General features: G+C 30.6%; 1 protein-coding gene across 1 annotated transcript in view; it reads left to right on the forward strand.

Moving 5' to 3' along the window:
- Positions 1-2,911: 2,911 nt before the first annotated feature.
- Positions 2,912-12,806, forward strand: part of LOC148271718 (neuroligin-3-like) — a 49,164-nt gene continuing 39,269 nt past the window's right edge. The window contains exons 1-3 of the mRNA XM_088241020.1: positions 2,912-2,915; positions 5,151-5,303; positions 5,697-5,897. Coding sequence (XP_088097146.1) covers positions 2,912-2,915; positions 5,151-5,303; positions 5,697-5,897 — 358 coding nt within the window. The remainder of the gene's footprint in view (positions 2,916-5,150; positions 5,304-5,696; positions 5,898-12,806) is intronic.

Raw genomic sequence — 12,806 nt, forward strand, 5'->3', positions numbered from 1 at the left:
TTACAAATATTTAATAACATTTAGTTAAATATAAGTCTAGGCATTTACAGGGCTTATGACCTGTCAATGGCTGGTTTAAGTGGCCACTTTACACACTGTGTAACATTCACCATTCTGCTCATATTTGAACATCTTTATTCCTTCAATTCTTTCATCTATTGATGTTTGTAAAGTAGAAGAGCTGAAACCTTTATTTATGCGGGTGAGATTCATCTAATTTAATTATTTCACCTACATACTAGGCAACGCCTGAAAATGTCATTTTTTCAATTTTTATACTTCTTCATGGACCAGGTGAATTTATCAACAATATATTGAGTTTGTTCAAATTTTTGTAGACAAGAGCTGGATTCAACTCCCCGGGAAGCTGTTTATATTAACATATTACAACAGAGATGAAGAACATTTAAGATAAGGTAATAAAGAAGTCTTGAATCCAGTCCTTGTCTACAAAAAATTGGACAAACTCAATAAATTGTTGATTTAGTTAAATGTTGGACCACAAAGTTAATGATTTAAAAATTAACAATTTATTATGATCTCTTTAGACTTTTATTTTTAATGTTTGACCGATACTTAAGATCATTGTCAGTTAAGTATAAACGAACCTTACACTCTATAATAATAACCAGTCTGAAGATGCTCATTAGAGGATGAAATTGCTAATTGGTCAAATAAATAAGTTGAAATATACTTAGTCTTCTAATTTATAACTTGTATTTATAAATAATTTATTACATTATTTATCTTATAAATATACATCACGATAATACGTGTGCGCATATACTAACAAAAGTTTTTCGATATAAATATCACCGCCTGCTTCGCTTATTATTTTTAGTGTTGCAACCCCGTCCAATATTTTCGTTTAATATAATGCAGTATGCAGTGTAAAGTTTCCCTGCCAAGTTTTAAAGTGAGTATGTGCTAGCCGTGGAAGCTTTTACAATTCCTTGTGTGGAAAGCCTCGAGATGTGCAATATAGCCACCACAGGGGTGCAAAACCAAACAAAATGAAGTGTTTGTAGAGAACTGCAGTTTGTATTCTAGCAGAGATGCATCATATTTATTGAGACTACGGTATTTTGTGAAATTCTAATACAAAATAGTAATTAATCACTGTGAATAATTAACCCGCCCGTTTCTGTGATGTAATCCGCCTTGCAAACTTTAATTAATTAATGAATATCTTGGCGACTTCAATGAATTTTACGGTGATGTTTTTTGTTTTCTTAAAGTATTTACATTACATATTCATATACATTTTATAAATATTTTTTAGTGAAATGTTTCGTCCATTAGGATCTTAGAAAATGACAAATATCAAGTCCCTTGGAACAAATATATAAAACATTCATTTGAGAGATAAAAATAATATTTAATAAGATCACTAAGACACTCTTTTAAAAAAGATAAAAATAAACCGTGATCAAAAGGCAATCATTTCTTTACCTCAAGTTACCTTAGATTAAATTAAGTTAACCTCAGATTGCCACACAGTGACTCGAGAGAATTTTTTCACAAAATATGTTAAATGTTATAACATACCATGTTAATTTTACTGCCGCGTTCACATTTTTTACAAATAAAAAATCAAACTAACAAAAAAAACCTCACTCTATTTTCCTATTGAAGTAGATATAGAGAAAAGAACGCCAGTTTACTCTTTATTTGCACGCAGATCTCACTTCCTTTACAATAATACATTTCATGTATGCACCCCGATTATTTCAAGATCCGATGTCCATTATTATAGTTGCATAATTTTGATAGCACCCTTTTTTTGAAAATCATCTCAAGGTTGCTATTTAGTAAATGAATATTCGAGCTCGCCTTGCAGCTACAGAGCGCATGGATGACTAGGATTCTAGTTCTTCGTTTCCAATTATGATATTTTTCTATTATAAAATATAGGAGCTAGCTTTCACAGGCATCTTCAGGGTTTATGACCTGTCGTTGGCTGGTTTAAGTGGCCACTTTACACACTGTGTAACATTCACCATTTGGCCCCTATTTGAACATTTAGGTATATTATTTTAATTCTTTCATCTGTTGATGTTTGTGAAGTTTCAGAGCTGAAACCTTTATTCATGCGGGTGAAATTCATCTGAATAAATTATTTCACCTATATACTAGGTAAAGCCTACAAATTTCTTATCATTTTTTATACTTTTTGATAGACCAGGTGAATTTATCAATATTGCTAGTATGGAAATAATTCAATCAGATGAATCTCACCCGCATAAATAAAGGTTTTAGCTTTTTAACTTCACAAACATCAACGGATGAAAAAAAAAAAGAAATATAGATATTCAAATGTGGAAAGAATGGTGAATGTTACACAGTGTGTAACGTGGCCACTTAAACCAGCCAATGGCAGGTCATAAGCCCTGTTCATTCCTAGACTTTCATATTCCCTTTTTTTCGGTATTCTCTATCCCTGTTGTTATTTGTTAATCTTGAGGATATGAAATCCAGTCTTTTGTCTACAAACATTTGAACGAACTCATATACTGTATTATAAATAGAACTGAGTATTATCGTAATCTCCTTGTATATTTATAAAGTCCTCAGATTTACATTTTTATTAATTCCACAGCACAAATTTCATTATATAAGTCAGAAATAAACACTATCAGCAAAATCAATAAATAATTTCTGCGTTGGTTTAAACACGTAGAGTGAATGAACAACAAAAGAGGGGATAAAAAGAGATATGACGAAAACGTATGGCATTACTTAATTCTACAAATGCCTACATTAACCCGGGATCAATGAGACACATATTTTTAAACGTAAATTACTTATAGGATTGACAACTTTACATCCCCTTCCATTCATTATATGGAGTAAAAAAACTGACGTATCGATAACTTGGTTTGTTTTAGTAGTGCCTTGCGCGTCGGCTGAGATGGGTGAGTCAAAAGTACCTTTGGGTAACTCACATCTAGGTGCATAATTTTTTTAACATTTTTGGGCACATCCGTTACAAAAAGATATCCCCTATTCAAAAAAATATTTGCTTTCCCTTTAATTTTGTTTACTTTTATATTATCGTAGGTATATTCTTTTTGAAAACGTATGTTTTTATTTAAACCTAAATTAATTATATTTTTTAAAAAATTGCCTTTTTAAAATCGTTTTAACTATATTTTTTTCACAATATCATCACAATTTACTGAATAAATGTCAAATTTAAAATAAAAACTGTATTATTTTTCAATATCCCATTAATAAAACGTGTATTGTAGTTTATTAATGCAAGATATAAAATAATATTGGAAAATAAAATGATAAATCATGAATTTTTAATTATAGGTGTACACCCGGTTTATTCACCACTTAGTGTAAAATAAGTTTGTTGACTCTTGGTTAAAATTGTATGAATGTAGAAATACCAAAATCTGAATGCAAAGATAGACTAAAGTGGCATTCTATCTTCTCTGTCTACCTCTACAGAAAACGGTGTGATAGTTTGTTTGTTTACACCAAAATAATCATACAGCTTCCACGTAATTTTCATTTCTTAGAATATGAATCAAACGAAATAACAGTTGGTTCTCTTTGCGGTCTCCTTTTTATTATTATATTTATTGAGACGATGGATTTTTATATAATTTAATTGTAGAATTGTCATCAAAATAATATGTGCTTGCCATTAAGGAAAGATGGAAAAATGTTTTGTTTATTATGGAAAAGAGCTCAAAGTTAATATTTTTTTACTATCAACGTATTACGACACAGATAAGTAACATTTTTAAGAAGGATATACAATAGTCAAAGCATTTGCAATGCTAATGACCTTTCATTGGTTGGTTTGTGAAATATTTACTTTTCTGCATGCATTTACGTTAATGTTTGTGAAGTTAAAGAGTTAAAACTGTCATTTATTCGGGTGGTATTTAATGTAGTTTCACCGATAAGCATACTCGGTACTGCTTCAATCTATTTTTCAATGTCAATGCTTCTTCTTCGATGATTTTGTTTTTTAACAGTTTTAAAAATTGTGATAAAATTTGTACCTAATTATTTTCTAAAGAAATTCACCCAAATAACCGCAAAAGACAAGCTGTATCAACATTAAATATAAAATGTATGTTTAATTAATAAATTAACACAAACAAGGTTTTTTTTTTCAAATGGCACCTAGTTAAGAGAAGTTTAATAAATTTGTATATAAAAAAAACATTTGATGAAAAGGTTGTCAAATTCTTGGGTCTTTAGCAGATACGAGTACAAACATGCTTGTGTAGAGATGATGCTAGTCTCATATTATGTGAAATTGCATCGTTTTAAAAGGATACTTGTACTTCTTACTTCGTGCATATATTGAAAAATGCTACAACAGTATCTTGTTGACTCCAGTAGCTATTTTTGCACGAGAAGTAATATTAGACTTTACGGCCGCAGTTTTCTAAAGAAAATATTTTGAAAGAGCACCATGACACAAAGTTTTATTGTTAAAGTAGAAAGCAAAAAAATAAGTGAAACATACACGAGTTTTTTCAAACATTTTCTAGAGAACAAAAAATATATAACTATATACTTTTTTGGTTTTCGCTTAATTTTTTTTTTTGCATTTTATTTTCATCATACCTGATTTTAAATGAAAATTTATTTTATAAGTTATAAATGAACTAAGTAAATGCGTTTAAAAATATTTGTAAAAATCGTCGATACCCCTTTTTGATATATAAAATATACTATTTTGTGTAAAAACATTTAAAAAATAGTATTTGATAAACTTTACGTACGTAACCATGTATGGTATAAGAACATTATCTGTTATATATAAATTACTTTGAAACAATCTATATTTTTTTCTATCAAGTACAAATGATTATGACGATTATATTACAACAGAGATTGAGAACATCGTATAAAAGGAAAACAAAAATCCGTTCATTACTTTAGAAAAGTTTTTCTTTATTTTCTTATTTAGTTTAAAATATTTTGTGCTTTATTTCTTTCAGCCTATTGTTTGTGGTAAATTATGAAAAAACTGCCTTTCAGCAAAAATAATAACCTAAATTAGCGATGGCTGTTTGAAATCCTTGTGGGGCTTTTTTCTCAGTATCATTATTTTTATATTGTATCAGTGGCAATTTAAAACTCTCCACGTAATAATCGATTTTTTTTCTTTTTTGCAGTAAGCGGTAGTCCAGAAGTGAAGTATCCTGTTGTGATGTTCATCCATGGAGAATCATTTGAGTGGAACTCTGGAAACCCCTTTGATGGATCTGTATTGGCAAGCTACGCTAATATGGTGGTCATCACCATTAACTACAGACTTGGATTACTAGGTAAGATATTCATTTTGCAATTGATACTCTAACCATTTCAAAAAAAAATTATTGACATTTAATATTTCAGACATATTATGGCTTTTGTAGACCAATTGCAACCATGGAATTATTGCGTAGTAGTCAAATGAACTTACGAGATAAATAAAAACTTAATTGTTGAATAATACAAAAATGGCATATATTCTGGTGTTCCTCAAGGAATCGTTATAGATCTTTTATAAAATGAAATCAATTTTACACTTTAAAACTTCCAAAGTTAAAAAACTAAGAAAATTTTGATTTTTAATACGATTTTAAATAAAATCACAACTACTCATAAAAAAAAAAGATAAGATTTTCCTAAGTTTAATCGTAAATGAATTGTTTTATGATAAGGATATTTATTTTCAGGGTTTTTAAATGCAAATCCTGCGCCACATTTAAAAGCGAGAGTAGCCAACTATGGGCTAATGGACCAGATAGCTGCTTTACACTGGGTCCAGCAAAACATAGAACTTTTTGGAGGAGATCCTTCAAGTGTGACGTTAATTGGCCATGGATCTGGTGCAGCTTGTATCAATTTCCTCATGATATCACCAACTGTCATGCCAGGTAAAACTCAAACTAGAAAAATGTTAAATTTTTAGAGATCCAAAAACTTTGAATTTTGTTTTGATTTCAATTTCATAAAACTGACTGAGTTTAAAAAATATTTTTAAATTAATTCAATGGTACGTCAGTATTTTCATTATTACCTTTATCAACAAAAATATACATTTATACATAAAAACATGCAATTTCAATCAATAAAGGCGTTTTTCTATATTTGACAAAAGTTTAAAGAACTTTTACAAAATGTATCGACTTAATAATTAATTAGATCTATGACGTCATACGCATAAATTATTATATCCTGAAGCGAACTTGAACAGTCCCTAATAATAATACAATCAATTATTTTTTTTGTTTAACCTACCCAACTCTAATATAAAAAAGCAGACCCCAAATTGTACTTTGTCACTAAAACTTTTAAAATTTAAGTTTTTAACTGAGCGTTTTTTTTTATTTTTAAATTCTTAAAGACTGTGATAAATACTTTCTTCCACGTGGTGATGTGACATCGTGTTACAAAAAAAAACATCGTGAAAAAAAAACATGGATACTCACGGTTTAATAATTCTTTTTCCATAATTTATGCAAATTATAAATTATTATAGCCAAATAAATTGAAAATCATAAATATGCCGCTAATACTACGCACGTGCATCCCCCATCACTGTCATCAACCGACTGAAGACTGAATCTGTTTTACATAACACCCGCCATAGAACAGCGTCTCTCTCTTCCTTGTTATTTTTTTATTTTATTTTATTTTTATTTTTGCACCACAACAGACCAGGAGGCCCAATTACAGTGGTGATTTACATCACAGAACACCCAGGCTTGAGAAAAATCACATTTTTCAATTTTTGTGTTCTCACCGGGAATCGAACCCGGAACCTTCCGTGCGTGAGTCAAGCGTCTTGACCACTACACCACGGAGGCCGCCTAATATAAGTTATATCTTCGTGCTCTCTCTTATACAGATGTGTTGATGAATTAGCGGACATTTTTTCTTCGCATAGCAAGAATATATATTTTTTGTATTAACATCCAGCATAGTTGTACAAATTTTACTTTCCAACTCCAGTGTGAAAATGTCAATCTGACATTACAAAAAATATGAGTTTATCATTTTAAAAAAAAGAAAGATATATCAAGTCTTGTGTCTTATGTCAACTTGTGTGACATCACAGTCACACAAAAGTTAATAAAGAAAACATAAATTCTAGTTTGGTAAATTTAATGAGGGTTTTCATTCCTTAGTAAAGCAATCTCAAATGCAAAGATAATGATTTTTTATGTACAGATCTTTTCCCCGAGTCTTCACCACATTTCTCATATAAAATTTCCACACGAATCTTATAACTATTCATAATATTTGATGGAAACGTTTCCAATGTTGGGATTACAAATTATGATATTACCATTCATTGTCCTTTGGCAGAGGCCAAAACGAACCGCAAATGGTATAATAATAATCCAACCTTGGATATATTCCCTGCTCGTCCCCTTCTCGGTACCATGTGGTACAACTTACTCAAATTCGCCATGATCCAAGAGACATTCTTTATTCCTACGTGATACTTCATAATTTGATTTTCGTGCGCCGTGCTTTCGGCTAAATCGGGAACTTGTTGTCAAGTGAGTAAATAAATCAATGGAGACTCTTTTGATGCGAGGTTTGTATCTGACGATTAATAACTTTGACATAGCGCATCAGTCATCTATAAAAATTGTTTTGATTTGGGATTTAGGCTAAATGTTAAAGGTGATTTAGGCTTTCGAGTATCTACTGTCTGTCTAAAATGAAGTTTGTCTTCGAAAAACAATTAACAAACAATAAAATGTAAAACGTCATACTTATTAAATGCGTAATTGATTAATTTTTAGCAAAAATTTCGTTTTATCTTGTATTGTCATACAAATCACAAAACCATTGTTTTCTAATTTACAAACAATAAAATAAGGTACATTAATCTATAAAGTATTTTTTAAATGTTTACTTACGTGCGTAAATTAACATATTTTGTAAATATTATTGCTGTGTCCAGGCGTGCGAAGAATACCATTTTGTGTGTGAAATAAAATCGGGAATTTTTGACTCGATGGCTGCTATGCTCACAGGTGATATGATTTTTCTAAAGTTTAGTTATTTGGTTCTGAAATAAATATAGTAATTTGGTCTCTTGGCCTTTTGAGGTATAAAAAAATAAAAAGGTAAATAATAGTGTTAAGTAGGAATGACTCAGTTAAAAAAAAAAGGTTAATTTAACAATGTTTTGAGTATGTCCAAATGTTTGAGGACTGGCTTGATTTCCTCCCTAGGGAGTTGTTCAGATCTAAATTTGTTGCAATAGAGAGGAAAAATATTTTTGAGGAAGGGATATGGAAGTCTAGGCATGTACAGGGCTTATAACCTGCCATTGGCTGGTTAAAGTGGTCACTTTAAATGTGGATGTTTGAACATGGGCAGAATGGTGAATGTAACACAGTTTGTAATGTAGCCACTAAAACAATCTAATGACAAATTATCACTTCTGTGGATGTCTTGACTTCTACATTCCCTTCTGTAAAATTTTTCTTCTTCTCAAAAATGTTTTCCCTCTCTGTTGCAACAAATAAAGATAATGTTTTGTAGTATGCATTATACGTATACTTAAAAAAGAAAGCTTGTGTAGCTTCGAGACCAGTCGGTAAATAAAAAAGAGCTTAAAAACATTTTTTTTTGCACCTCAACAGACCAGCAGGCCCGATTGCAGTGATGAGTTACATCAGGCTTGAGAAAAATCACATTTTGTTTTTAGTCTTCTCACTGGGAATCGAACCCGGAACCTTCCGTGTGTGAGTCTAAAGTCTTGACCACTACACCATAGAGGCCGCCAGTTGTGTTGTTTTAATTTTCAAGAAGATAAGTTTAAATAGGATCTTCCATTTTCCGTTTCCAAAATGACTGCTTCGTACGTGTTTAATTTTTTAAGAAATCGATTTTAGAAAAATTAAATTAAAAGCTAAACCGGAAAATATGAAAAGCTTTGCTCATGTTATGAGTAAAGTTTGTAGCGATGTTATTAGCGCTTCTTAAGACGGCATTTTAGAAAGCTCACATCCAATCAAAACGAAGCAATCGCTGGTTGTACCTGAAAGTTTTTACGTATTTTTCTGCTGCAGCTCGTTAATAGTTAATAGTTTCGTATTTCTGATTGCGATGCGCTTTTGGGATAATTGATTGTACGGAGCCAACGTGTTTTCTCCATACGAGGCCAATAAAAATGTCCAACTTTCAAGTTTATCGGGCGCCTAGAATGTTGTCTCACTCCCACTCGCGCTGGCTAAGAGGAACGAAATTTGCAAAGAACAAAATGCCACTTCACCCGTGTAGAGAGATATTTTACACTATTAGCAAAAACTTTTACCCGGTTAAAATTTTAAATAGTTAAATTTTTCGTCGAAAAATGTATCTAATACGCTAAGCTTAAAGACCCTTTTTTATTTAGATTCAAATCGTGTATGAAAGGTCATTTCCTGAGAATGTAAGTTTTTCTTTTCTCTTCCTATTTTTCTCCCTTTTTAACCCCCTCTTCTCTTTATAGTATAGTATAGATCATTAGTCATTTAAAAAAATATATAAATGCATGTACATCAATGTTTTTTTTTTAATAATAAAAATTTATTTATTTATTTATTAATGAAATCATACAGTCTTTATATAAAAAACAAGATACAAAAGAACAATTTTAAAAAGTAAGACCAATTACAGATTTCACACTAATGAATGCAGGAGGAGAGGGGAAAAATAATTTAATTCTAAAAAAGTAAAAATAAAAATATAACATAAAAAGTTCATATAAAGTAGAAGACATTGTAAAGCTACTCTACTTTCCTCCCTCTCTCTCTGCTTCCATGAACATTTCAATTTAATTGTAAAAAAAATCACAACTAACAATAAATTATTCGATGCAGGTAGTAGATGTAGGTAAGTATAAATTAAGAGTTGAAATCAAATTATTACAATTTAAAGTAAAAGTTAACATTAAAATGAAAAGTTTAAATAAAAAGTAAGTTTACAGTTTAAATTAAAAGTTAAAATTAAGAATTAAAATTAAAAAGTTAAAATTGAAAGACAAAATTAAGAATCAAATTTTTTAATATACCTACAATATCAACAATATTTCGAGTTTGTCAAGGACTGGATTCAACTCTCCAGGGAGCTGTTAATATTAAAATATTACAACAGAGATGAAAAACATTTTCTTTTTGTTTTCAAGCCAATCAACAGGCTTAAATAGGCCCTAATAGATTGGCATAGATGAGCAATACTTAATTTACACATTCTTAAAATGTACTTAAATTAACAAAGTTTATAATTAACAAAAGGTATGTTTATAGCATAATCTAGGCAGAAATGGCAAGTGTGACATAGTGAGTCAGGAGAAACAACACCGCTTGCTTTTTAAATGCCTGCCCTTGCTGTAGGAACACAGCGACAGTACCGTTTAGTGAGATTTCGTTCACTGTTCTGAGATCCTTGGCAGAGGAGAAAAGAATCCGTTGTTGGTTTAATAATTTTCCATGGCAAAGACAGCATTAGTACGCAAGTTTCGGTGAGGTACATTGTGGTTAATATGAGCAAGAATATCATGGGCATCCATACGCTAGATATTTATTTGTGCAAGAATATCAAACCAGGCAAAATCATTCTGAATTTTCAATTTAAGAAATGAAAGTACTCTAGACAATAATAATAGTTGACTATAAAAGTATTAGATCTGATTCGAAATATTAACGATTTTAAAAATTTACGTTGCACCGAATCAATCTGCGTTATATGAATATTATAATTAGAAGACCATATTAAAAAATTAAATTCAAGCAAAATACGAACAAATGATTGATACAATGTAATTACAATTTTTAGGCTTTTGAATGGCTTAGATATCCGCAAAATAAATCCACAGATTTTGGACGCTTTCTTTGAAATATAGTCAATGTTATGGTTGAATTTAAGTTTGTTATCAAAAAGTATCCCAAGATCTCAAATTGTCTCGACGTTCATTGAAATTGTGTTGTCGATTAAATAATTAAAAAAGGTTTTTTTTTTAAAAATTTAATAGACAAACGTTTATTTATATTAAAAAATAAGTTGTTATCATGACACCAAGAAAACAAAAAATTAAGGTCTTTTTGTAGTTTATGACAGTCATTAATCGATTTTGAAATTTTAAATATTTTAAGGTCATCTGCAAATTAAAGATATTTGGAAAATTTAATTTTTAAAGCAAAACCATTTATAAATATCAGAAAAAGTAGAGGTCCGAGGTTGGATTCTTGTTGTATACCAGAAGATACGGAATAAGGAGAGCCTGAATACTCACTGATAACAAAAATCTGAAGTCTGTGCGTGAGGTACGTTTAAAATCAATTTGATAGTGAGCTATCCACCCCAAATCTCTGAAGTTTTAATAGTAGAAGATTATGATTGATTTTATCGAAAGCTTTACAGAAATTTGTATATATGGTATCAACTTGCACATTATTATCGATGCTGTCACTCGAAAATTGGGTGTAATGGATAAGATTTGTTGTAACAGATCGTTTGCGAAAAAAACCATGTTGTTTTGATAGAAATAAAATTTTAACATGTGAGAGTAATATATCATATACAAGAGATTCAGGAATTTTGCTAAGGCATGATAATTTTGCAATTGGTCTGTAATTTCTGATATCCTCCCACGTGCCTTTCTTAAATATTGGAGAAATGTGTGCAGTTTTCTATAATAATGGAAAAATACCAGAATCAATAGATTTATTAAAGGTGATATAAAGTGGTAGACGTAAAGATTTGAAGCAATTTTTTATAAAAAGAGGATGTAGACCATATGGGTCTGCAACCCTCTTGACATTCAATGATTTGCATTTTTCGAGAATACTGTTTTCTTTTATTATTATTTTTTTTAGAAAAGGTTTTATAAAGGCTAGGCATCTACAGGGCTGATGACCTGGTATTAGCTGGTTTAAGTGACCATGGTTCAGATATAGGCATAATGGTGAATGTTACACAGTGTGTAAAGTGGCCACTTAAACCAGCCGATGACAGGTTATTTTTAACGCGTTGTATCAAAATGGGAATCAAGTTGAAGAAGAGTGGGATTTTTACCACGGATCTTTGAACCGTAAGTCCGAGATAATAGCCACGGGACCACAATCCGATTTTAAAACCGTCTTTTATTTGCTGAAATAAAAGCATTGAAAAAAAAATGTTCGAGCTTCGGACCTCCCGATTCTGGATTCGCGAAACTATTGCTACTAAAAATGCAAATCATACTTTTAGAAACTACAAAGTGCGAAAGTCAAGTTCATCGATGAACATAAAAATAGTCATGTTTAATAAGTAACCTCCCATCCTTTTAAGATGTTGCGAACTTCGTATACCGAGAAAATGTTTCAAACTTAAAATAAATATTCGAGGTGCTAACTTAACTTGAATATTCAGACGCCTCATTTTGCCTTTCAAATTTTCAAAATATTGGCAGGGTTTTCCAAGGTTGTTTAAATGAGCAAAAAGCGGTTCGACGTATTAATAATATGTAAAATAATCCAGTTTCTGTGCACTGTCATCTTTAATAATAATTCTTAGGAATATTCAAAATATGCGATGACAGCCAGATGTTACCCGATCGCGTTTATTTAAACTGAATGCTGTTAAAGAAAAGTTATTTGGCAATCGATCTCCCATTTTTCTGTAAATGTAGACAACACTGTATATCATCTTTATCGTAATTTTCCTATCCGCAACAAGTGGTGCATAGGGTAATACATTATTACTTCAATTGCAGCGTACCTTGATCATCTCTGTTACATATAACGTAAGGTGATCAGTCTTTTCCTTTAGATGCCCATCCAAAAACTATAAAACATTGC

The sequence above is a fragment of the Micrasema longulum genome, unplaced genomic scaffold, assembly GCF_059751315.1.
Source record: "Micrasema longulum isolate JH-2025_06_02 unplaced genomic scaffold, ASM5975131v1 h1tg002700l, whole genome shotgun sequence".
NCBI classification, from domain to species: Eukaryota; Metazoa; Arthropoda; class Insecta; order Trichoptera; family Brachycentridae; genus Micrasema; species Micrasema longulum.